We start from the raw sequence: 27,973 nt of genomic DNA, 5'->3' as shown, positions 1-27,973 counted from the left end.
GGTACATCAGGTACACCTGGCATCAGGGTCCTTGCAAAATCTAGTCTTATCCTTCAGAGCTGTTATATCCCAGGATTCTGACATGAACTTTCTCAAACCAAAATTTAGAGACAACCCCATGCTTTCAGATCTTGATGCCACTGGACTGCTGGTCTCACAGCCTGGAACAACCTCCCTAGAAAGGAATCTGAGGAAATAATCCAAACACATGAAAAGGAAAAAAGAAAAGGAGCCTGAGGAACACTTTTCCTCTTCCCCATGAACACATAGCTCAGGCAGCAACCCCCAAGAAGTCTTTCCTAGGCCACCGATGGAGGATCTCTGTGCTAATCCCTGATAACCTGGCAGTTATATAAACTCTTATTTACTCACCTGTCTCCCATACCAGAGGGACAGCACATGCCTCAAAAGTACAGGCCCAGGCCCAGGGATCTCTGAACCCAGAGGGAAGCATTTGCTGGATAGAGAACTCATAAAAAATGTGCAAGATATAGGTCCAGGTGATAGAGATACAAAGGGCTGAAAAAGGAGGGTAAAGGGGATATGCACTTGAAAAACACCAATAATCTTGGAATTAGAGAAAAATAACCACATGGTATGGACCTAACAGAAGCAGAAGATATTAAGAAGAGGTAGCAAGAATACACAGAAGAACTATACAAAAGAGATCTTCATGACCCAAATAATCACGAGGGTATGATCACTCACCTAGAGTTAGACATCCTGGAATGTGAAGTCAAGTGGGCCTTAGGAAGCACAACTACGAACAAAGCTAGTGGAGGTGATAGAATTCCAGTGGACCTACTTCAAATCCTAAAAGATGATGCTGTGAAAGTGCTACACTCAATATGCCAGCAAAGCTGGAAAACTCAGCAGTGGCCACAAGACTGGAAAAGGTCAGTTTTCATTCCATTCCCAAAGAAAGGCAATGCTAAAGAATGCTCAAACTACTGCACAGTTGCACTCATCTCACACGCTAGCACAGTAATGCTCAAAATTCTCCAAGCTAGGCTTCAACGGTATATGAACCAAGAACTTCCACGTGTTCAAGCTGGTTTTGGAAAAGGCAGAGGGACCAGAGATCAAGTTGCCAATATCCACTGGATCATCAAAAAAGCAAGAGAATTCCAGAAAAACATCTATTTCTGCTTTATTGACTATGCGAAAGCCTTTGACTGTGTGGATCACAACAAACTGAAAAATTCTTCAAGAGATGAGGATACCAGACCACCTGACCTGCCTCTTGATAAATCTGTATGCAGGTCAAGAAGCAACGGTTAGAACTGGACATGGAAAAACAGATTGATTTCAAATTGGGAAAGGAGTACGTCAAGGCTGTATATTGTCACCCTGCTTATTTAACTTATATGCAGAGTACATCATGAGAAATGCTGGGCTGGATGAAGCACAAGCTGGAATCAAGATGGCTGGCAGAAACATCAATAACCTCAGATATGCAGATAACACCACCCTTACGGCAGAAAGTGAAGAACTAAAGAGCCTCCTGATGAAAGTGAAAGTGGAGAGTGAAAAGTTGGCTTAAAACTCAACATTCAGAAAACGAAGATCATGGCATCTGGTCCTATCACTTTGTGGCAAACAGATAGGGAAAGAGTGAAAACAGGGACAGACTTTAGTTTTCTGGGCTCCAAGATCACTGCAGATGGTGATCTCAGCCATGAAATTAAAAGACGCTTGCTCCTTGGAAGAAAAGTTATGACCAACCTAGACTGTTTATTAAAAAGCAGAGACATTACTTTGTCAACAAAGGTCCATCTAGTCAAAGTTATGATTTTTCCAGTACTCATGGATGGATGTGAGAGTTGGACTATAAAGAAAGCTGAGCACCGAAGAATTGATGCTTTTGAACTGTGGTGTTGGAGAAGACTCTTGAGAGTCCCTTGGATTGCAAGGAGATCCAACCAGTCCATCCTAAAGGAAATCAATCCTGAATGTTCATTGGAAGGACTGATGCTGAAGCTGAAATTCCAATACTTTGGCCACCTGATGCGAAGAGCTGACCCACTGGAAAAGACCCTGATGCTGGGAAAGATTGAAGGCGGGAGAAGAGGACAACAGAGCATGAGATGGTTGGAGGACATCACCAACTCAATGGAGATGAGTTTGGGTAAACTCTGGGAGTTGGTGATGGACAGGGAGGCCTGGTGTGCTTCAGTCCATGGGGTCGCAAAGAGTCAGATATGACTGAGCGACTGAACTGAACTGAACTGCATGGTAGTATTCTCAAGGATGGGGTGAATGCCTGTGCTAGTGGACCAGGAGTTTTAGCCAACCGAAAAGAACATGAAGGGCAGGATAGGACAGGGCTGGCTCTGTCTGCAGCAGGCCTGTGCTTGGCTGGCACTATTCCTAGCCTCTATCCCCATCTTCTAGGCATAGAACAAGGCCTACATATTTCCAAATGCCTTTCGCAGCCCAAAGACTTAAAACGCAGAGATACCACTGCTGACGGAGGTCTTTACAGTCAAAGCTATGGTTTTTCCAGTAGTCATGTATGGACCTGATAGCTGGACCATAAAGAAAGCTGAGTACCAAAAAACTGATATTTTCAAATTGTAGTGCCGGAGAAGACTCTTGAGGGTCCCTTGATTGCAAGGACATCAAAACAGTCAATCTTAAAGGAAATCAACCCTGATTACGACTGTTGCTGAAGCTCCAATACTTTGACCACCTGATATGAAGAGTCAACTCACTAGAGAAGACCTTGATACTGGGAAAGACTGAAAGCAAAAAAAGGAGAAGGTGATGGCAGAGGATGCGATGGTTAGATAGCATCACCGACTCAATGGACATGAATTTGAGCAAACCTCAGGAGATAGTGGAGAACAGAGAAGCCTGGCATGGTGCAGTCCATGGGGTCCCAAAGAGTTGCACACAACTCAGTGACTGAACAACAATGACATTGTTCTATTGACCTATGAGTCTGTCCATCTAATGTAGCTATATAATAAGCCTGAATACTGGGTATAATGATTTCTCCATCTTTATTTAATTTCAAAATTATTTTTAGCTACTCCAAACTCCTTTGCCTTTCCATATAAATTATGGAATAATCTTGCTCTATCTTCAGAAGTTTTTGTTGGGATTTTGATAGGAATTGCATTAAACTACTGTATCAATTTGTGGAGTATGTGACATCTTTGGTGCAGAGGGAAATAATCTGCCTGCCAATGCAGGAGACACAAGAGATGCAGGTTCAATTCCTGGGTCGAGAAGATCCTCTGGAGTAGGAAATGGCAGCCCACTCCAGTATTCTTGCCTGAAAAATTCCATAGATGGAAGAGCCGGGAGGGCTACAATCCATGGGGTGGCAAAAAGTTGGACACGACTGAGCCACTAACACACAGAGTGTATCAGTTTGTGGAGTATTTAACATTTTTACTATGTTGAGTCTTCCATTCATGAACATGTGATGTTTCTCCATTTATTTAGGTCTTCTTTGATTACAGTTTTCAGCATAAAAGTCTGAAATGTTTCGTCAGACTTACACCTAAGTATTTTTTCAGTAATTCTAAATGGTGGCCTGTGCTGTGCTTAGGTGTTCAGTTGTGTCCGACTCTGCGACCCCATGGACTGCAGCCCGCCAGGCTCCTCTGTACATGGGGATTCTCCAGGCAAGAGTACTGGAGTGGGTTGCCATGCCCTCCTCCAGCGAATCTTCTAAACCCAGGGATCAAACCCAGGTCTCCCACACTGTAGGCGGATTCTTTACCAGCTGAGCTAAAAGCTATTATATTGTATCTTAAACGTCTATTTCCATGTGTTTATTGCTAATACAGTGAAACACAGTTGACTTTTGGATGTTGAGCTGGTATCCTACAACCTTACTAGGCTCATAATATTCTTTTTCTGGTAGATTCCTTGAGATTTTCCATGTAGACCATTATGTCAAGTATGAATGTAAACTTTTATTTCTTCCTTTCTTATCTGTATGCCTTTTCTTTTTCTTGTCTTAATGTGGTGACAAAACTTTCGGTACTCTGCTGAGTGAGACTTGTGAGAATGGATATCCTTGCCTTGTTTCTTAGGGGGAAAGACTTCAGTAACTAATTTTAAATAAATTCCTTTTGCTAGTATAATGCTGGTCTCAAAAAATATTGTTTAGGTTATTATCAAACCACTCTCCAGTTGAAGGGAAAATACAAAATCTCAATCATGGGCGATTACTATCAGTGCTCTTATACTCTGATCTTAGGACCCTTATTTCAATTGTTATATATTCATGCTTCCAAATAAGACAAAGCTAGGACCTTTTAAAATTTTTTTGCAGCTTTACTGAGATATTTCATGTACCACAAAATTAAGCCAGTTAACATGGTGGTTTTTAGATGTTTATAGAAAGTGCAACTACTCTAATTTTTGAATATCTTCTGCACCCTAAAAAAACACCCTGTACTCATCAGCAGTCATTCCCCATTCATGCTCTTTAATCCTTCCATCTCACCTCCTGACAACCAAATAATCTACTTTCTGTTTCTGTGGATCTGCCTATTCTTGACATTTCACATAAATGGCTTTTGGCACTTAGCACAATGTTTTCAAGGTTCATACATGTGGTGATGTGTATCAGTATCAGTACTTCATTTTTTATTGCTCAAATATTTCCCTGTATGCATATATCACATTTATCCATTCATCAGCTGATGGACATTTAGGTTGTTTCCACTTTTAGGCTATTATGAGTAATGCCGCTGTGAACATTCTTGTACAAAAGTTGTACATGAAGATGTGCATAAACCAGTAGTTTATCACTGTAGTTTTGATTTCCGTTTTTTTCAAGTTTATGGGCCACCTGTACACCTTCCTTGGGGAAATGTCTATTCAAATCCTTTAACATTTTTGAAATTGGGTTGTCTTTTTATTACTGAAATGTAAAGTTCTCTACGTATCTGTATCTCTAGATACAAGTCTCTTGTCAGATATATGATTTGTAAATGATGTCAAATTCAAGATAACCCCACATACAAGTGCATATCTTTTCTGGTGTAGTTATGCTCAGGCATCTACACAATGAAACAAACATTATCTTATCATTATGTACTATTTATTTCTCATTTATATTATACTTTATACAACCCCTTTTGAAATGGTGCATTTGATAAGTTAGATTATCTATGAACTCCATTTTCAGAGAGTAAAGGAGATTTCAAAAAATATGTTTTGATATGGGAAGTAAATCTGAGAGAGCTGAGAATTACTATCCACTTAGTAAGATCTAAAAGTCTTCCCCAATTTGACTGCTGTCTAGGGCTTATCCTTAAACCTTGTCAACATATTCTGGTTACATCACAGCAGAACACTGGGCTAGAGTGAGGACACCTGAACCCCCAGCTCCGGCTCTGTCTCTTTATTACTGGCTGGTGACCTTAGGCAAGTCATCTTAAATAATCAAACAAGCTGTTCCCAACCTTTCAAGACTTTTTATCAATTTCCACTTTGCCTACAGAAACCAGTATTTCCAAAAATTGTCAAAGAGACTTGCCAATTACTACTTATTATAGTAATAAATTTCCCATTAAATTAATCAAAGGTATACAACTGCAACACAGAGTATTTACAATGGCAGTTAACACTTATTGAGTGCTTATTATGGCTGCACAGTGAGCCCTCCCTCTTAACCCTGCCAAGCCCACCATTACTACCGCACCGTGGACTCCAAATTGGGAAGTGCCATCTCAGCTACAGACTACGGCGTCCCTGCTCCTTGTCTTCTCTCAGAGCAGAAGTCTCCAGTCCTACATACTGCCATCCCAATCTGCAAAGATCTTAGACATGACTTGCTCAGACCTCATGCTGTTTTGGAAAAGTTTTCACGTTGTCAAAGAGATCGGGGGCTACAATGAAGTGAAATGCAAAGAAAGGGAACACTGAGACGACACCCCCTCCAGGAACCTCCAGTATTTCTGCATCTTTGCATTTTCCCTCAAAGCCTGATTCAGAGTCCTGTACAAACAGCTCTGGAATGAATAACTGAACCAGCTGGGCAGCAACTCTGGAGTACTACACACACGCCTCAGAGGCACTGACCCTTGGGCGAGTCAGAGGCTCTGTGTAGCCCTAAAAAAGATGCAGGCAGCCTTAAGATGCTGGGGTGACTAGCAGCAGTACAAGAACTCACTGCTTCACTCAGATCTCCACTTCCTATCTCCAAATACCAAGACTCTTGACAATCCTGTTGAAGAGATGTGGGGGGTCCAGAGAGGAGTCAAGCAGCAGGATGGTCATGGATAGAATCCTTCTAGAGAAGCTGGGGCTGCCCTCTGTGGGCTGTGTACTCACCAGGTAGGCTGTCGGCTGGTATGTGGGTGTTGTGGGTGAATCCGGAGTGGGTCCACCTCTCTGGCAGTGGCAGGGGGAAACTCCCGGTGGGGACTTAGATTGGCTTTTTCCCACTGCTCATGAATAGGTGTAATAATCCCAGACACAATACGAGACCGAAGTTCCTCGCTGTTCTTGTAGACCCTGAAGAAAGGAGACGAGGCGTCAGCTGCTTTCAGCTGGTTGGTAACCCTGCGCACAGTATTCTGGTGGTGGTGGTGGTGGTGGTGGCGACGGTGGCGGCAAGAGCGGCGACGGCCCTGATAGCGTTTGGACTGTGTGCAACGGTGGGAACGGGCCGCCCGGCGTTGTCTCCGCAATTTGGGCCTAAGCTTCTCAGGCATCTGAGTTGCCCCTTCTCGTTTACCACCCCATTAGAAAGAGGTGAGGGTGTAGGGGAACAGGGCCTTGACTCCTCTGGGCCCACCCCACCCCACCCTGCCCTCAGCCTCATTGTGTGTTCATCACATGTCATGGAAAGAGTCATGGAAGGCAAGGGCCCCATGGGAAGGATAACCAGGTTCCTGGTCCAAGTAGGCAGGGCTCCGGGGCTTAATGTCCAATTCTGTCACTAACTCAGGGGCCTTGGAAGGCTGCTCTAGGCCTCTTTTTCTCTGTCTGTGAGAGAAAAGCAATGTGAGCTATCGCTGAAGTGTTAAGGCAGACTGAGGTAGCAGGGAGTGAGCAGGACTCTACGGAATTCCTAAAAATCTGTCATTTTAAAATGAGTCATATCCTGAGTCAAAAAACAAATCTTATGAACCAGGGACACAGAAAATAGACTGGTGGTTGCCAATGGGAGGAAGTGGAAGAGGACTGAACTGGGAGTTTGGGATTAGCAGATGCAAACTGGTATATACAGAATGAATAAACAAGAAGTTCCTACTGTGTAGTACAGGGACCTACATTCACTACCTTGTGATAAACCACAAAGGAAAAGAATATGATATATAGAATGTCTACATTGTATAACTGAGTCACTCTGCTATATAGCAGTAATCAACACAATACTGTAAATCAACTATACTTCAATAAAAAATAAATTAAAAAAAAAAAGCAAACCTCATAAATGTAAATCAAAACCTGAAGGAAAACAGATGTCTTTACTGGGGAGAAAGGTGGCAAATACTGTCATAATCAAGCAACCAAACTGAACAAAATCTACAAGACAGATGTCATGAGCCTGACATGAAACACTTAGAAGAACATAACCTCACTTACATAGAGTTCTTGTTGAAAATGTCCAACCTGAATCAAATGATAAGTTAACAATCTGAATGTTCTATATAACAACTGACCTCAAGTCTTCAAAAATAGCAATGCTAAGAAAAATAAAAGTCTAGGAAACTTCTAGATTAAAGGTAATTGAAAAGACATGAAAATAAACGCAATGTGTGATATTTGGCTGGGTTAAAAAAACAAAAACCTCAAATTGAAAACTAAAAGACTACCCAGAAAGGACACTACTTGGATGACTGCAGAAACCTGAACATTGACTGTGTACTAAATGACATTCATGTATCAAAACTAAGTTTCCTGAGTGTGATAACTGCCTTAAGGTTATACAGGAGGACGTCTACATAAGAAGGAGGAGATACATGCTGAAATATTTAGGGCTTAAGGTTCATAAAGTCTGGAAATAATTCTCAGATGGCTCAAGAACAAAAAAGCATACAGAAAAAGTAAGTAAATGCAGCAAAACGTTAAAAACTGGTGAACCTAGGTGGTGGGTATATGAGTGTTCACTGTATTATTTTTGGAAACCCTCTTTTCTGAGGGGTTGCAAATTTCAAAATAAAAAGTCAAGATAATGAGAAGACAAGTTAGACTCCAAGAAAATATTTGCAAAATACATATATGATTAATGACTGTTATCCAAAATATACAAAGAACTCCTAAAACTCAACCTTAAGAAAGCAACTTGATTAAAAAATGGATCAAAGACCTGAACAGATACCTCACCAAAGAAAATGCAAAGACAACAGAAAAGCATATGAAAAGATATTCAACATCATATGTCATCAGGGAACTGCAAATGAAAACAAAAATGAGATACCACTACACAGCTGTTAGAACAGCCGAAATCTCAAACACTGACAAGGACGCAGACCAACAGGAACTCTCGTTTACTGCTGGTGGGAAAGCAGAATAGTATAGCTACTGAGGAAGACAGTGCAGCAGTTTCTTACAAAAGTAAACATACCCCAACACCACCAAGAATGGAATCTGGGTGATATGTGTCAGCACAGGTTCATCAACTATAACAAACGCCCCACTCTGTTGCAGGATGGTGAGAGTGCGGGGCAAGAGGGAGGTCCCAGGGAATTTGCTACACTTACTGCTCAACTTTGCTGTGAACCTAAACCTGCTGTAAAAAATAAAGTCCATTAAAACAAAAAACTGGGGAATGGAGTGTACCAGAGTAGGTACACTTTATCCTAAGAGGTCACTGGCCTGGCCCCATCTCTACCCTGCAGATTTGTGGTCTCTAAGTTGCATCATTTTATTTCACGGGGCATTTCCCACACGAATCTTCTCTTAAAATAAATTAAAAACAGAAAGAACAGAGTGCCCAGGAGAGAAGGATCCTTCTGTTAACCTTCCTCCATTCTCTAACACCTCAAGTCCATTCCTTATGTCTGGCCATTGATTCTCTCTTCTTTTTTCCCAGGCAAAAGCCATCGCTTAGAAATACCTGTGGAAGTCAACCAGATGTTCTGAATCGATATAATCATTCAAGTTCAGGGTCAAATCTGACACTTGCTGTGAGCCATGTTCCTAGAAAAATGAAAACAAAAAATGAGAGACTGGGGTATTTCTGGTCTAATGAGTGAGTAAGTGGGCAACTAGAGGGGAGAAGAACAATTTTATATCCAACCTAAAGAAATACACATGGGCACCAAGAGACATATACAAGGACTATTTGTAACAGATGAAATACACATTGAGCATTTGGGGCCAACTCTTGATTTAGGAATAATGCCTTTCTGAGGCAGAGCCCAGAAAAACCTACTTCCCAAGCTCTTTTGCAGCTTGAAATCAAACATGTGAATGGGGTGCCAAATAGATGCCCAACTTCAACTTGGCGGTGAGCAACATGGAGAAACAGGCTGGGTAAGAAGCAGACATCTTGCCGTTATGGGCAGCAGCAGAAGCACAGGGGCTACAACATCAGTGGCTCATGAGAAGGGGGCCCCTGGGTTGGCAGCCAGCCAGCACCTAATGCCCTGGGCTGACGGCAGCAGCACTGGTTTCCACAGCATGGTTTGGAGCAATGCCCTGGAAGCTCAGCCTTCACACTGCTTCTCCAGCCCTTCTGACAACTCAGTTATCCCAGTTCTTTTAATAAACCCAACTATTCAAATGAACCTAAAGGGATTTCGTTGTTTCAACTAAGAATCTTGAGTGATATACGATATAAGTGATCATCAAAAGGAAGAGGGGTAAATAAATTATTGTACTATGGAATACTACATAGTGGTTAAAATGAATAAGGCATAGTCATTTGCATTGCCGTGTAAAGACCTCCAAAACATATCAAGGTAAAAATGCAAAGTGCAAAACACTACAGACTGCATGATATCTTTATATGAATCCAGACAACCAGGCCAAACCTAGAGAGTCACTGCCCTCAGGGTGCTTAGAGGGCATGTTCTGCTATAGTGGCAGAATACAAAATATTACACCAAAGCATAAATGTAATTAACTAATTGCAAACTGTGTCAAGTACCAGGCAGGAAAATAAAATGATGAAGCAGAGGCATAATTTAGATCTTTCTGACAGACTAGAGGAAGCAGTCAGGACTGACTGAACTTTCTGAGTAAGTGAAAAGAAAACAAAAGGGAGTCAGTCAGGCTAAAGGACTGTACCTGTGTGAGGCAGCAAAGGTGGAGAGGAAGAGCTTTCCAGGAGGGAAAACGAGAAGGATAAAGGCTTCAAGGCAGCAAAAAGCTGTGAGCCAAGCAAGTCTAAGGAACTAAAAGCAGTCCCCTAGGGCTACAAAAAGCTTTTTTTGTTTTCTTCCAAGTTGTCCCTGAATGAATCTACTTTACTTTACTTCACTACTCCTTTGTGATGGCAAGCACTTCCTTTTACAATAATAAGGAGTAGACATCTTTGAACACAAAGCATTTCTACATTTAGGGTCCTGGCCTCAGAATAAAGTTCCAGAAGTAGGATCACTAGCTAAAGGCTTCACGTACACTGAGGGCTCTTAAATGGGTTTCAAAAAGGCGATCCCAAGGTCCATTCCCAACATCAGATTCTTTGTGACTACACTCACCAGCACATTGATGATCATGCTGTTCTCCACGGTGACAGCCTTCACGAGGAGCTTTCTGGACCCATCCTTGGACTCATACCGGAGGACATACAGGTTTTTATTACTGTTCCATTCCACTGGCAGCAGTTCTGATTTCTTATCATTGGGACCTGGCTGAGAAGACACCAGAGAGGAGAAAGATCATGACTTCAGATCTGAAAAAAGGAAATTACAGATAATCTAATCCTCTTTCCTCACTTTACAGATGAGGACATGGAGGTCGGGAGAAGTAAAACGTCCAAGGTCCAACAGCAAGTGAGAGATCTGTGGTCTCTGGACTCCAGCTCCAGTGTTTCTCCCTCACTCCTGACTGCCTTTGTGACACAGCACTGGAACCTGTTAAGAAGCTACAGTCTTGGTTAAATAATCTCTCCATCTCCCTGCCAAGAATAAGGCCAGTCATCTCAAGGAATACTGTGAAATTCTAAGGACAGTGTTTCTCAAAGTTTGGCATTTCAGCCAACTGCAAAGGCATCATGAAAGTAGTGACTAAAAATAGATTGTAATGACACCTCTCCAGACTACTGTAGTGGTTTAACAAAAATTATGAATAACTTTCATACAAACACAAAATACAGCAATATGTACAAGATTAAAAAAAAAAGAATTATAAAATGGACAACTAGGTGTCTACAACCAGCTTAAGACAAAGAACATGGCTTGAGTAGTGTACCCCTAATGAATCTCCCTCCTCTTCCCTTGTGGGTAGTCACTAGTCTGTATTTTTAAAAATTTCCTTACTTTTCCTTATAGTTATGTTACTATATACAAATCCTAAAAATAAGTTGTTTCAAATGTTTTTGAATTTTATATAAATGGCATCACTTTTGCCATTTTCATTCAATATTGTTTTGAGAGTTATCTGTAACTATAGTTGATGCACAGTGCGTTCCATTGCTACATAGTTCACAGCCACATAATGCACCGTTGTATGAATATGCTGCAAGTTACACTCCCTTGATGGATATGTGGGGTGTTTCCAACTTATCTGTTATGCTATTATAAATAACGCTGCTATGAACATTCTTGTACACAGGGTAGCTCACACATCTCCTAGTAACATAGAAATGAACTTCTATAAAATATATCTAGGGGAAGAACTTTTAATTTATAAGATAACATCAAATTGTTTCCCAAAGTATGGATTTACACTCTCATGAGCAATGTATCCAAGTTCTTGTTTCAAGTGGTGAGCAACATTGCTACTGTCCAACTTAAAATATTTTTGCCAACCAAATGGATGTAAAAATGCACATCACTGGGAGTTGTGATGTTCTCCTTTCTTAAAAGAAAAACAAACCCGAGGACTTTCCTTTTATACACTAATGTTTGTGACATAGTTCTCAAACTATTTCTATAGAAAAACCCAAAACCTGATTTCCAGACGGGAAAAGATTTCTTAAACAAGGTCCACAAAAGAAAAAAATGCTATCTTTGACACTGCTCATAATTTAAAGCTTCCGATCAATAACCGCTACTACTAACAAAGTGAACAGGCAGCCACAGGCTAGGATGAGCTATGTGCCATGGCTGCAAATGAAAAAGAATTAATACCTAGAACAAAAAGGGAATGCCTGAAAAATGAACAATAAAAATTGGTAATCCACTTGAAAAACTGGCAAAAGGTAAGAGCAACTAACTCTGTATAAAGGGTTGTTCAACTTTACTAGCATTCAGAGATACCAGGATCCATCCATCTGACTGCTATCCTCCGTTTTTCTATTTTTTGCCAGGTGTTTGTGTGGGTGTAAGGAGAACGGCAACCTCTAAGTACTGCTGGAGGCTGTTCACATTCATACAACCCCCTTTGGAGAGCAATTTGGTAATATTTAGTGCCATCAGATAAGCCAATACCCCAAGACCTTAAACCTCCACTCCTACAAGAAATTCTGTACACAGAAGCACAGGGAATACGACAAGGGCTTGTTGAGGGCACCAAAGGGGAGGCAAATTGCACAATATGCCCACAGTACAGCAGTGAGAAGAAACAACTAGATCTAATTGCAGTATTATAGGTAAAAATAAACAACATGACAAAGAAACTTTTTTAAAAAATGAGATTTACAGTTGGGTACCATTTATGTAAAAAGAATAATTAAAACACATGAAAAAAACCCTCTATATTATTTTCATGGATGCATATGTCTATAGCTAAACACAGAGCAAGTGGACTGGGAAGATCTGTATTCACGAGACTATAGAGGGAAGGAGTGGGACCAAAGATGAAGAACAACAACAACACACAAAGGTCTAGGCACACAAACCTCACAGATACCAAGGACAACGGGAAGCCAAGAATAGAGACTGTGGGCCTCTCCTCTTTGGTCACCTCTAGGCCTTGTAAATCAAACGAGCAAAGTGGTGCCAAATAAAATTCAAGATGTTGCAACTGGCCTGGTTTCAAACCTGGCTAAATGACAAGGAAACTCACAGGCCTGAAGCAGGGAAATGAAAGTGACAGAAAACAAAAGTGAAACTTATCAGCCAACTCTGCTTAAGAAATTATCCCCTCACCCCTAGCTGGGTAAATTTCCTGTAACACGCGTAGTGTCCTGGATTTATGGTTTACTTTGGAAGCCAAGAATTTGATAATATGACTTGTCTTTGTTGTATCAAGGGCCTCTGAATTTATATTTATACTCTCCATGTACAGCATTCAACCCACCAGAATTTCTTCTTGGAATATATATAACTGGGCCTGCTCACTACCCCATAACATCTGGCTTCCAGAGCAAGAGACACTACTGGGGTCTGGCGGGGCTGATACCTCTCACTGTAGCAGAACCAGTGCTCCCCAGCTCAGCGCCTCCCCTGATACGGGAAAACAGGTGGGACTGAAAGAGACTGGCCTTGGTGATATCAAGTCAAACATGGCATTCAACTGCCTTTTGGACTAGGACATCAATATCAGACCTCCCAAAGAGCTACAACTGGAAAGTAGCCAAAGAACATGGTTGTGTAGTTTAACTGGCTTGGATGAAAAAAATCTAAGAGCTAAGAGGGGGCTGTGGCAACCCACTCCAGTATTCTTGCCTGGGGTATCCCATGGACAGAGGGGCCCAGCAGGCTACAGTCCACGGGGTAGCAGAGTCAGACATGACTTTACAACTAAACAACAACAAGAGGGAGCTGAGAATTGCCCAAGGTCATGGTAAGTCAGGTGCAGAGCTGGGTTTGGCATTCAGAGCTCCTGGTTGCCTGTGTTATGGCTAAAGATGCCCACCCCGCAAAGTAAAGATAGCTGTCCCCTTAGGCAAAATCCTGGGGCTGGAAGTACTCTTTAATGGCCGTGAGTGCATCCCAGTATCCCTGGGCTAAAATGTGTCTCAAAAAGATCATTTCAGGCAATTTTCTCTTTTGTCATAATCCTTAGATTCCTACAACAGAACACAAAATCCTCGAATTCAAGCCTGTGGCCATCTCTATTCCCTGGCCACCTAAACGACCTGACAGAGCTATAAAGTTCTTACGAGGTGTGGTACTGACTTCAAGAGAGAAATCCAAACTCAATACTGAATTTTTGATTGAAAATGCATTGTTCTTCTAATCAAGTTTTATGTACACAGTTTTCCTGAGCCAGAGAATATAGAACCAAAGAGAAAAGGAGACAATTTAGCTTTCTATTTAACTGTCAACATAGTAAATGATCAAGTACACAATTTCAGGACCTTCCTCTCTCTCTTATCACCCCTAGAAGGGTGGGAAGCAGGAGGCGGCTGCTTCAGACAAACATTCGCTGAACTTTGCAAACACTGCTGGTCTCAGCTGAGTCTGCTGGCCCCACGCTGGAAAACTAAAACCTCTCTTGAATAAACTAATAGGAAAGATACTCCTCCAAAAGGCTTCTACTCTGAATGTAAGTAACCGCAGAAGTGAGAGGAGGACAAGCACAACCTGAGCCCCAGAAGCATTTAAGGGCAGAGAGAAGCAAAAATACACCAGGCTCTAGTGCGCAACACAAACACCCATCCCCCAGGGGCACATGCTTCACCTAGCACTGGAGTGGACAGATGGACAGTGGGCAATGCTTTCCAAATCCCCATCTGCACTCTCCTGGGGCCTCCCCCAAGAGGTCTGGAGCCAGCAACTTTTTCTGTTTTGCATGAACTCAACATGTGGCACGGTAAACAGAGTGCACCTCTGAGATTCAGTCAGGGATCTTTTTTTAGACCAAATCACATTCTTTCTTAAAACTTGGAAGCCTGGAGTACAGGACAGGGGAAAGCTGGCGGTTAGGAGCAGGCAATGATCCACACAGACTGAGGTCTCTAAGCTGTCAAAGAGTCTCCAACAGAGTTGCTGGCAGGATTTGCGCAGAAAGAGGTCCAGGTCAGTGCTCACAGGAAGCTGATGTGTACAATGACCCTGCGGGGGAGAGCCACAGGGAAGGGGCAAGGAAGATGGGAGAATGCTACAACAAAGAATCAAGTGAGGCAGGCTGGCACCGGCAGTCCTGGGGCTCTGTGGGGACTGGCAACAAGGCCCCCAGCTGTAAGAGGCAGAGTCTAAGAATGGGAGAGCAGGAGGGGCTGCTACTGTAGGGACCGCTATGGTGAAGGACAGTTTACTTGGCGTTCACACCCAGGACGCATGTGTGTACATGTTGGGGAGGTGGTTGTTGGCCCGGAGCCTGAGGTCAAGATGACAACGGTGAGTGGGCAGCACGGGGCCCTGCAGTATAGAGTGAAGGGTGTCGAGCCCTCTGCTCTTGACTGGAGCTGAGTCCAAGCGCCCCTATACTGGTGTCCCTCTATACGGTGCTTGGATCCAGGTGAACGCTCCAGTACAGTAGGAGGGTGGTACTGAATACAGCCCTCACCCCGGGTAGGTGAGGAGTGCTCAAGGGAGCTTATTACTCCCGTCTCGGTGCCAGAGGGCAAAATCCCAGCCTGGGAGAACGCCAGCCGGTGCTGGAGCGAGTTTCTGACCATGGGTTTTCAAATCACGTTGTGCCAGCTAGAATGCAACAGTAGAGCACCTCCCTGAGCCGCAGAGTACAGGTACCAAAACTGTCATGAGCCTCAGGGCCCGGACCTGGGAAGGGGGAAGGTCGGGCACTCTGGACCAGGCCTCTGGGATCTGGATTCGGGCAGAAGACGCCTCCCGCCTCCACAATGGTCCCACGCCACCCTGGCTCCGTGGCGTACCTGGTCGCCGGCACCCAAGCCGTAGTAGCCGTGCGTGACCACCTCCCAGTGCAGGAAGCAGACAAGCGCGTCCTGCGCGCAGGTGATGGCCGGCGCCGCCGACGCGAACAGTACCTCCAAGCCAGCCATGGGCGACCCTGGCTTCTGCGGGCGGAGGAAGGGAGGAAGAAAGTGCGGTGAGCCGACAGGGCCCTCACAACACTGCTGACTCCTCTCCGCTACTCCGCTGGTTGTGGTCTAATGTCAACCTGCGCGACCAAAATGGAGACGCCCAGAGGCGGGGGGGTGTGGCCACCGGAAGTAACTTCAACTCCCGCGCTGCCGCGCGAGAGCGCCCGGCTGGAAACAGAAGGAAGACTCTTAAAGGTTCCGCCAGGCAGAACATGGGCAGGGCAGGACCCCTGGGAGCGAGGTCCTTCAAAGTTGGGATCTTCATCTTCTCTGTAGGTGGTAGGTGTGCTACACGTAGGTTGTGGCATCGTTGAAGAGAGGCTACCTTTGTTTTGAGTCACAGACTTCTGCAAAATAGAGTGGGCATATGCTGGTAGGAGAAGAGATTACGAAATAAGATTAAAACATATTCGTAGTAATAGTCGGCACTTAATGCAGTGCTTCGGAGAAGGCAATGGCACCCTACTCCAGTATTCCTGCCTGGAAAATCCCATGGACGGAGGAGCCTGGTAGGCTGCAGTCCATGGGGTCGCTACGAGTCGGATACGACTGAGCGATTTCACTTTCACGCATTGGAGAAGGAAATGGCAACCCACTCCAGTGTTCTTGCCTGGAGAATCCCAGGGACGGAGGAGCCTGGTGGGCTGCCGTCTATGGGGTCACACAGAGTCGAACACGACTGAAGTGACTTAGCAGCAGCAGCAGCAATGCAGTGCTTGTCCATGGAACGTTATTGTAAATGTTTTACTTGTATTAATTTATTTAACCCTCAAGACTGAACCCTATAAAGTTGGTATTTGATAGCTCTATTTTGCAGATGGGTAAACAGACACACGGGGCTTCCCAGGTGGCTCAGTGGTAAAGAATCTGCCTATCAAGCAGGAGAGGCGGGTTCTATCCCTCGGTCCGGAATATTCCCTGGAGAAGGAAATGGTAACCCACTCCAGTATTCTTGCCTGGGAAATCCCATGGACACAGGTGTCTCGTAGGCTACAGTCCATGGGATCGCAAAAGAGTATGATTTAGTGACTACACAATGGCAACAAACACACACAGAGGAGTGTATTTGACCAAGATGAGTGAACAGTAGAGATGGTACTGCAATCTAGCAGTCTGGCTCGTTGGATAACATTTATTAAATGTTTATTGTGTGCTGGATCCTGGGTGAAAAATTTCGTATCATTCTATCAAATATTTTATGAAATATGTTCCATTATCATTCCCATTTTGCAAATTTAGCTCAGATGGAAAAGAATGTGCCTGCAATGCGGGAGGCCAGGGTTCTATCCCTGGGTTGGGAAGGTCCCCTGGAGAAGGGAATGGCAACCCACTCCAGTGTTCCTGCCTGAAAAATCCCATGGACAGAGGAGCCTGGTGAGCTACAGTCCACGGGGGTCTCTGAGAGTTGAACACAACTGAGAGACTAACACTTTCATTTTTCACTTGGAGAATGGAAGCTGCTTCCCCCAAGAAGACACAACTGCTGAATGCAGAGCTGATCTACTTCCAAATGTCAGTCATTTATTTGACTGTCTTCTTCCTGATTTGTACCACTTACTGTTTTTACTCAAATAAATTTAGTTTTCCAGTCCCAGTCAGCACCCTCCTGCAAGCCACCATCATCCCCCACTTGAATGCCTGCACCAACCACTAAATTGCCTTACTCCATCTCTGACCCCTGAAAGTCTGTTCCACACTCTGCAACTAGAGATCCTGTTAGAATACACACCAGATCACATCTCTCCTCTGCTTGAAACCTCCCGGGATTCCCATCACAGTCAAAAGAAAAGTAAGTCCTTCCCCTGGGTCTGCAGGAACTACCATCTGATCTGCGTTTCCCACCCTCACCTCTCTCTTAGACATTAACTCCTTCAACTCCCCTCTCATCCTCTGCACTCCTGACTGTAGTAACCTTGACTTCCCTCTCCTCTCACACCCACATCTGATCCAACTTTACCCTCAGAATGTGTTCTAAATCTAATCCCTTCCTCCCACCTCCACTGCCTCCCCCTGGACTGCTCTTTCCACAAAGACCTGCATAGTTTACGCCTTCATTTTAGGTGACTCCTTCCCTCACCTCCTCTCAGCCTCAGCAGAGGGCTTCCCTGACATCCCAGCTAAATAACACCCTATCTTAACCCCTTTATTGTTCGGTCACTCAGTCATATCTGACTCTTCGCGACCCCGTGGACTGCAGCACACCAGGCTTCCCTGTCCATCACCATCTCTTGGAGCTTGCTGAAACTCATGTCCATTAAGTTGGTGATGCCATCCAACCATCTGGCCCTCTGTTGTCCCCTTCTCTTCCTGCCTTCTATCTTTTCCAGCATCAAAGTCTTTTCCAACGAGTCAGCTCTTCGCATCAGGTGGCCAAAATACTGGAGCTTCAGCATCAGTTCTTCCAGTGAATATTCAGGGTTGATTTCCTTTAGAATTGACTAGTTTGATCTCCTTGCAGTCCAAGGGACACTTAAGTCTTCTTCAATACCACAGTTGGAAAGCATCGATTGTTCGGCACTCAGCCATGTTTATGGTCCAACTCTCACATCCATTCATGACTACTGGAAAAACCATAGCTTTGACTATACAGACCTTTGTCCGTAAAGTAATGTCTCTGCTTTTTAATATGCTTTTCAATATGTCTAGCTTTGTCATAGCTTTATTTAATCCCTTACCTTGCTGTCTTTCCTGCAAAGCATTAATCATAACCTGACACTATGCTAAATATTTATTTGCTTAATAATTTGATGACTGGCTTACCACTAAACTGTGACAAGGGAGAAGGGACCATGTCTGTCTAGTGCACAGGTATACTTAATGCTTCCCTGGTTCAATATATACTTATTGTAATGAATGAATGAATGGTAAATGAATGAAATATTGGCCTGGGCTTAGCCCAGTGGGGCCAATTTCACCCTTTTGAAATCCACTACCCATTTTGTTAGCTGGCCCAGTACTTCTCCAAATTTTGTGTTCTTGGGGTTCCCCTGGGATGCCCAGGTTCTTGAATCCCATTTGCAGAGATTCTGGTTGAGCATATCTGAGGCAGAGTGCAGGTAGGTCAAACACATGTTCAGATCAGATCAGTTGCTCAGTCATGTCCGACTCTTTGCGACCCCATGAATCACAGCACGCCAGGCCTCCCTGTCCATCACCAACTCCCGGAGTTCACTGAGACTCACATCCATCAAGTCAGTGATGCCATCCAGCCATCTCATCCTCTGTCGTCCCCTTCTCCTCTTGCCCCCAATCCCTCCCAGCATCAGAGTCTTTTCCAATGAGTCAAATCTTCGCATGAGGTGGCCAAAGTACTGGAGTTTCAGCTTCAGCATCATTCCTTCCAAAGAAATCCCAGGGCTGATCTCCTTCAGAATGGACTGGTTGGATCTCCTTGCAGTCCAAGGGACTCTCAAGAGTCTTCTCCAACACCACAGTTCAAAAGCATCAATTCTTCGGCACTCAGCCTTCTTCACAGTCCAACTCTCACATCCATACATGACCACAGGAAAAACCATAGCCTTGACTAGACAAAGCTTTGTTGGCAAAGTAATGTCTCTGCTTTTGAATATGCCATCTAGGTTGGTCATAACTTTCCTTCCAAGGAGTAAGCGTCTTTTATTTACTTATTTTGTGTGTGTGTGTTTGGTCTTCATACATGTTTTTTATTTTTATTTTATTTATTTTTTAAATTTTATTTTATTTTTAAACTTTACAATATTGTATTGGTTTTGCCAAATATCGAAATGAATCTGCCACAGGTATACATGTGTTCCCCATCCTGAACCCTCCTCCCTCCTCCCTCCCCATACCATCCCTCTGGGTCATCCCAGTGCACCAGCCCCAAGCATCCAGTATCGTGCATCGAACCTGGACTGGCGACTCATTTCATATATATTATACTTATTTCAATGCCATTCTCCCAAATCATCCCACCCTCTCTCCCTCTCCCGCAGAGTCCAAAAGACTGTTCTATACCTCAGTGTCTCTTTTGCTGTCTCGTATACAGGGTTATTGTTACCATCTTTCTAAATTCCATATATATGCGTTAGTATACTGTATTGGTGTTTTTCTTTCTGGCTTACTTCATTCTGTATAATAGGCTCCAGTTTCATCCACCTCATTAGAACTGATTCAAATGTATTCTTTTTAATGGCTGAGTAATACTCCATTGTGTATATGTACCACAGCTTTCTTATCCATTCATCTGTTGATGGACATCTAGGTTGCTTCCATGTCCTGGCTATTATAAACAGTGCTGCAATGAACATTGGGGTACACGTGTCTTTCCCTTCTGGTTTCCTCAGTGTGTATGCCCAGCAGTGGGATTGCTGGATCATAAGGCAGTTCTATTTCCAGTTTTTTAAGGGATCTCCACACTGTTCTCCATAGTGGCTGTACAAGTTTGCATTCCCACCAACAGTGTAAGAGGGTTCCCTTTTCTCCACACCCTCTCCAGCATTTATTACTTGTAGACTTTTGGATCGCAGCCATTCTGACTGGTGTGAAATGGTACCTCATAGTGGTTTTGATTTGCATTTCTCTGATAATGAGTGATGTTGAGCATCTTTTCATGTGTTTGTTAGCCATCTGTATGTCTTCTTTGGAGAAATGTCTATTTAGTTCTTTGGCCCATTTTTTGATTGGGTCATTTATTTTTCTGGAATTGAGCTGTAGGAGTTGCTTGTATATTTTTGAGATTAGTTGTTTGTCAGTTGCTTCATTTGCTATTATTTTCTCCCATTCTGAAGGTTGTCTTTTCACCTTGCTTATAGTTTCCTTCGTTGTGCAGAAGCTTTTAAGTTTAATTAGGTACCATTTGTTTATTTTTTTCCAATATTCTGGGAGGTGGGTCATAGAGGATCCTGCTGTGATGTATGTCAGAGAGTGTTTTGCCTATGTTCTCCTCTAGGAGTTTTATAGTTTCTGGTCTTACGTTTAGATCTTTAATCCATTTTGAGTTTATTTTTGTGTATGGTGTTAGAAAGTGTTCTAGTTTCATTCTTTTACAAGTGGTTGGCCAGTTTTCCCAGCACCACTTGTTAAAGAGATTGTCTTTAATCCATTGTATATTCTTGCCTCCTTTGTCAAAGATAAGGTGTCCATATGTGCGTGGATTTATCTCTGGGCTTTCTATTTTGTTCCATTGATCTATATTTCTGTCTTTGTGCCAGTACCATACTGTCTTGATAACTGTGGCTTTGTAGTAGAGCCTGAAGTCAGGTAGGTTGATTCCTCCAGTTCCATTCTTCTTTCTCAAGATAGCTTTGGTTATTCGAGGTTTTTTGTATTTCCATACAAATTGTGAAGTTATTTGTTCTAGCTCTGTGAAGAATACCATTGGTAGCTTGATAGGGATTGCATTGAATCTATAAATTGCTTTGGGCAGTATACTCATTTTCACTATATTGATTCTTCCAATCCATGAACATGGTATATTTCTCCATCTATTAGTGTCCTCTTTGATTTCTTTCACCAGAGTTTTATAGTTTTCTATATATAGGTCTTTAGTTTCTTTAGGTAGATATATTCCTAAGTATTTTATTCTTTCCGTTGCAATGGTGAATAGAATTGTTTCCTTAATTTCTCTTTCTGTTTTCTCATTATTAGTGTATAGGAATGCAAAGGATTTCTGTGTGTTGATTTTAATTTCATGGCTGCAGTCACCATCTGCAGTGATTTTGGAGCCCAGAAAAATAAAGTCTGACACTGTTTCCACTGTTTCCCCATCTATTTCCCATGAAGTGATGGGACCAGATGCCATGATCTTTGTTTTCTGAATGTTGAGCTTTAAGCCAACTTTTTCACTCTCTTCTTGCACTTTCATCAAGAGGCTTTTGAGTTCCTCTTCACTTTCTGCCATAAGGGTGGTGTCATCTGCATATCTGAGGTTATTGATATTTCTCCCGGCAATCTTGATTCCAGCTTGTGTTTCTTCCAGTCCAGCGTTTCTCATGATGTACTCTGCATATAAGTTAAATAAACAGGGTGACAATATACAGCCTTGACGTACTCCTTTTCCTATTTGGAACCAATCTGTTGTTCCATGTCCAGTTCTAACTGTTGCTTCCTGACCTGCATACAAATTTCTCAAGAGGCAGGTTGGGTGGTGCTAAACCTGATGACCACGGAACTCCTGACGTGTATTGATGGTGCTGCCAGTGACATAAAGCTACTTGCGCTTTGCACTGAGAAATGTTGCACTTGCAAGCTTCCTACTTTTGCTTACTGTATCCCTTCTGCAGTGTCCTTCCCCGTTATTGAAAATTCTCACCTATTCATTCATTCACTAATTTACAAAACCTTAGTAGGCTGGATCACCATGAATAGTGATGCAAGCTGTGCACTGCACAAAAGTAGCAGCCCCGTTCCTAAGTGTCTACTATGAGTCAGGCCCAGATAACCAAGCCTTAGTTCCTGCCTTTATGGAGCTCACTGTCTAGTGGTTAAAAAAATGACAGAGATAACCCAGTGTGAAAACTGCCATGGCAGAGGGGCACTTGGAGGACTGTACCAGGCAGCTGGTACTGTGTGATTGGCGGGTCACTGTTGCATGAGTAAGACCTTCCTCCATCTCCTCTGCTCACAGTCAATTACTCTCTGTTAGTGCAGGTAGCCTCAGTGGGGTGCCAAAGGGTGGGCATGGAGAGATCTATCATGTTCAGTGGGGAAGAGAATTTTATCACTCAAGTTGGTTAGAATGACTGGTTCATGGTGATAAGAAAAGTAGACTGGTTGTTGGTCCATTATATTACTACTTGTAAGTGTTTTAAAGGCAAAGTCCCCACCACCTCCACCATTGCCTGAACCTGGGTAGATGGCTCTCCTTGGTTTGGCCGTTGCTTTGCATACAATTGGTTACAGCTCACAGAACTTTGTTTCCTTGTGATACATCATCCCTGTTAGCTTGGGTTCCCACAGAAGCCAGCCTGAGATGAGGATTTGAGTGGTTTACTGGGGAGCTGATTCCAGGAAATAGCAGTAAGGGAGTAGAGAAGTGAGACAGGGAATGGAAGGGAGCCAATGTATGTTATGTGCTCATGCCAGGATGCTACCTGTGGGCACCTGAAGCTCAGTCCTGCCAGGCAACTCTGGGAAGCAGTGTAGGACATGTCTCAGAGTTGTTTTAGTTGAAGGCGAGGCAACCAGGGTGTTTTGTTCACTCACTCCGATCTGCCACAGTTCAGGGTCTGTGGGCCAGCAGCCAGCATGGAGGAGGCACTAGCATCTGGGTATTGAAAGAATGAAGTGAGTTCTATCTCTTGCACTAGGCTGGGAATCCCTTGAGACCAGGATTGTCTTCCATTCACACTGGATCCTGGGGTCCTCCAGGGTCCTCCATGAATGGGAGCAAATGGGGGAATCCTCTGGGGCTGAAGGTTGTCTGTGCCATGCCCTCAGTCCATCTAGCATTCTGTGGACTTACCGCCATCAACAAGAGTCTCAGTTGTCTCTGTGAGGCTGGTAGAAGGTGCCTCCCTGCCTGGGCCCCCGCGGCCTGGGCTGTTCAGAGTCCATGCCAGAGATCAGGGCCCAGGATGATGGAAGAACATGGCAAGTTGTTGCACCCACCAGTTCTTGGTTGCCAAGTGACAGCAATATGCATATTCCAAGTTCCTTGGAAACGATCTCCCTAGAAACTGAAAAAGTGAGCTGAGAAGCAGGATCCAGATGAACAGTTAGGTGGAATCATTCACCACTGGAATCCTGCCCCTTTAGCCTAACATCAGGCCAACCACTACACCTCCTCCAGGAAGCCCTCCATGATAGATACTATTCAGTAGTATCTGAACTTCCCATTTGCCTTGTCAATGAGGTGCCCAGCATATTTGACACCCAGAGGGGATAATTTTTTAAAATATATATATATATATTATATAATTTTAATATAACTCAGTTTTTTGAAAGATTTTTATTGTGGTAAAATATATATAACAAAATTTAGTTATCTTAATGATTTAGAAGTATATGGTTCAGGGGTATTATATACATACATACGGTTGTGCAATCACCAACATTCATCTTCAGAACTCATTTCATTTTGCACAACTTAAAACTTTGTACCCATTAAACATGAACTCCCCATCATCCTCTCTTCCCAGTCCCTGGCAATCACCATTCTACTTTCTGTCTCTAGGGATTTGACTACTCTAGATACCTCATTTAAGTGGAATCATATAGTATTGTCTTTTTATAACTGGCTTATTTCACAGCTAAATGTCTTCAAGATTGATCCGTATTGTAGCATGTGTCAGAATTTCCTTCCTTTTAAAGGCTGAATAAAATTCCATATATATATATATATATGTGTGTGTGTGTGTGTGTGTATCTATTAATATGTCACATGTATGGGATTCCCAGGTTACTTAGTGGTAAAGAATCTGCCTGCCAAGTAGGAGATGCGAATTCAATCCCTGGGTTGGGAAAATCCCCTGGAGAAATAAATGGCAACCTGCTCTAGTATTCTTGCCTGGAAAATCCCATGGACAGAGGAGCCTGGCAGCTTACAGTCTGTGGGGTTGCAAAGAGTTGGACACAACTTAGCAACTAAACAACAACAAATGACAGATATGTATCTATATATCTGTTCACATATCTATCTATCTATACAATGGAATGTCTATATCTATTACATTGTGCTTATCCACTCCTCTGTTGGTGGACACTGGGGTTGCTTCCACCTTTTGGCTATTATGAACCATGCTTCTATGAACATGTGTGTACAAATATTTCTTCAAGACCTTGATTTCAGTTGTTTTGAATATATACACAGAAGTAGAATTCTTGAACCAATGGTAATTTTATTTCTAATTTTATGAGGAATCACCATACTGTTTTCCACTGGGGCTGTAACATTTTACATTCCCACCAACAGTACACAATGGTTCAAATTTCTCCACATTTTCACCAACAATTGTTATTTTCTGTTTTGTTTTTGATAGTGGCCATGCTAATGGGTATGAACTGGTATCTGTTTGTGGTTTTGATTTGCATTTCCCGAACGATTAGCGATGTTGAGCATCAATTCATGTGCTTATAGGCTATTTGTATATCTGCTTTGAAGAACTGTCTGTGCAAGTCTTTTGCCCATTTTTGAATTAGGTTGTTTTGGGATAGACTTTATTGTTTAGAGCAGTTTCAGATTCACATCAGAAATTGAAAGGAAGTTATAGAAATTTCCTATATACTCTCTCCCTCAACACATGCACAGCCCTTCCCTTTATCAATATCCCCCAAAGAATGGTACATTTTTTACAGTTGGTGAACTCACATTGACACATCATTATCACCACAGTTCTTGGTTTACATCAGGGTTCATTCTTGGTGTTGTGCATTCGGTAAGTTTGAACAAATGTATAATGACATGTTTCTGCCATCATGGATTCGTACAGAGTAATTTCACTGCCTTAAAAATTGTTTTCCCTCCACCTATTTATCCCTTCCTCCCTCTTAATCCTTGGTAACCACCATTCTTTTTACTTCTTCATAGTTTGCCTTTTCCAAAATGTTACACATACAGCATGTAGTCTTTTCAGACTGGTTTCTTTCACTTAGTAATACACATTTACAGTTCTTCCATGTATTTTCATGGCTTGATAGCTTGGTGTGTGTGTGTTGTTTATTTTTTTTTGGTTTGTTTTTTTGTTTGTCTGTTTTTGTTCTTAGCATTGCGTTACATCCCACTCCTAGAGGGGTATATGGCAACCCACTCCAGTATTCTTGCTGGGAAAATCCTATGGACAGAGGAGCCTGGTGGACAAAGTCTGTAGGGTTGCAAAGAGTCAGACGTGAATGAGCAACTGAGCACACACATACAACATTCCACTATCCGGATGCGCCCGTTTACCCATTCACTTACTGAAGGACATCTTGTTGTTTCCGACTTTAAGCAAATGTAAGTAAAGCTGCTATCAACATACATGTGCAGGCATTTGTGTGACCACAAGTTTTCAACTTCTTTGGGTAAATACCATGGACCATAATTCCTGGATTGCATGATAAGAGAGTGTTCAGTTTTGTAAGAAGCTGCCAAACTGTCTTCCAAAATAGCTGTACCATTTTGCATCCACACCAGCAATGAGTTTGTGTTGCTTCATCTCACCAGCATTTACATTGTCAGTGTTTGGAATTTTGGCCATTCTAATAGGTGTGTGGTGATAGCTCATTGTTTTCATTTGCATTTCCCTGATCACGTATGATGTGTAGTGTCTTTCCATATGCCTACTTGCCATTTGTATATCTTCTATGATGAGGAGTCTGTTCAGGTCTTTGGCCCAATTTTTAATTACATTGGTTGTTTTCTTATTGTTGAATAACTCACTGTTGTTAAGAATTCTGTTTATTTTGGATTAAAGTTCTTTATCAGATATGACTTTTGCAAACTTTTTCCCAGTTTATGGCTTGTCATTTTATTCTCTTGACTGTGTGTTTAGCAGAGCAGACTTCTAAAATTTTAATGAAGTTCAGCTTATTGGTTCTTTCTTTCATGAAAATGCCTTTGGTGTTGTATCTAAAAAGTCATCACCAGACTCTAGATTATCTACATAACGTCTCCTACATTGTCTTCTAGAAGTTTTATAGTTTTGCATTTTATGTTTAGGTCTGTGATTCCTTTTGAGTTAATTTTTGTGAAGGATGTAAGGCCTGTGTCCAGATAATTTTGTTGGTTTGCATGTGTGTATCTAACTGTTCCAGCACTGTTTGTTAAAAAGACTATCATTCTTCCATTATATCACCTTTACTCCTTTGTGAAAGATCAGTTGACTATATCTATTTGGGTTCATTTCTAGGCTCTCTGCTATGTTCCATTGATCTCTGTCAGTTCTTTCACCAGTACCACATTGTCCTGATTACTGTAGCTTTATGATTAAGTCTTGAAGTCAAATTGATCTCCTTCAATATAGTGTTCACTATTCTGGGTTTTTTTGGCTCTCTACATAAACTTTGGAATAAGTTGATATCCACAAAATAACTTGTTGTGGTTTTGATTGGGACTGCATTGAATCCATAGATCAAGTTTGAAAGACCTGACATCTTAATACTATTGAGTCTTCCTAATCTGTGAATATGGAATATCTTGCTATTTAGTTCTTTGATTTCTTTCATCAGAGTTGTTTGTAGTTTCCCTCATATAGATCTTGAATTGAGATTTTGTGTCTGTGGGGTGTGTGTGTGTGTGTGTGTGTCTGGTAGAGTTTTAAAAGTTCTTAATGTATTCTGGGTATTAATCCCTTAGCAGATATATAATTTGCAAATATTTTTCTCTCATTCTGTGGGTTGCTTTTTACTCTGTTGATCGAGTTTTAGGGTATACAAAAGTTTTAAATTTTCATGAAGCCAAATTCGTTTATTTATTTTTTGTCCTTGCCTGTGCTTTTGGTTGGAGAAGGCAATGGCACCCCACTCCAGTACTCTTGCCTGGAAAATCCCATGGATGGAGGAGCCTGGTAGGCTGCAGTCCATGGGGTCGCTAAGAGTCGGACACGACTGAGCGACTTCCCTTTCACTTTTCACTTTCATGCATTGGAGGAGGAAATGGCAACCCACTCCAGTGTTCTTGCCTGGAGAATCCCAGGGACAGGGGAGCCTGCTGGGCTGCCGTCTATGGGGTCGCACAGAGTCGGACACAACTGAAGCGATTTAGCAGTGCTTTTGGTATCAGATCCAGGAAATCACTGCCAAATTTAATATCATGTAGCTTTTACCCTGTTTTATTGTAAGAGTTTTATAGTTTTAGATCTCACATTTAGGGCTTTGGTCCATTTTGAGTTAAGTTTGGTGTTTGGTGTGAGATAGGGATTCATCTTCATTCTTCTGCATATGGATGTCCAATTTTCCTAGTACCATCATTTGTTGTAAAGAGTGTCCTTTCCCTGTGAATGGCCTTGGCACCCTTGTCAAAAATCATTTAACTATATATGCAAGGGTTAATTTCTGGGCTCTTCTTTCTGTTCCATTGGTCTATGTGTCTGTCCTTTATACCAGTACTACACTCTT

General features: G+C 42.6%; 1 protein-coding gene across 1 annotated transcript in view; it reads right to left on the bottom strand.

Annotated features, from left to right (window-relative positions):
• The window catches only part of PSMF1 (proteasome inhibitor subunit 1), a 38,838-nt gene extending 22,738 nt beyond the window's left edge, over positions 1 to 16,100 (bottom strand). The window contains exons 1-4 of the mRNA XM_006048972.4: positions 15,809 to 16,100; positions 10,623 to 10,775; positions 9,035 to 9,117; positions 6,301 to 6,483 (exon numbers count right to left, since the gene is read on the bottom strand). Of these exons, the coding sequence (XP_006049034.1) occupies positions 6,301 to 6,483; positions 9,035 to 9,117; positions 10,623 to 10,775; positions 15,809 to 15,937 (548 nt within the window). The 5' untranslated portion in view covers positions 15,938 to 16,100. The remainder of the gene's footprint in view (positions 1 to 6,300; positions 6,484 to 9,034; positions 9,118 to 10,622; positions 10,776 to 15,808) is intronic.
• Positions 16,101 to 27,973: the final 11,873 nt, after the last annotated feature.

The sequence above is a fragment of the Bubalus bubalis genome, chromosome 14, assembly GCF_019923935.1.
Source record: "Bubalus bubalis isolate 160015118507 breed Murrah chromosome 14, NDDB_SH_1, whole genome shotgun sequence".
Taxonomy (NCBI): domain Eukaryota; kingdom Metazoa; phylum Chordata; class Mammalia; order Artiodactyla; family Bovidae; genus Bubalus; species Bubalus bubalis.
This window is presented reverse-complemented; position numbering and strand designations above follow the sequence as displayed.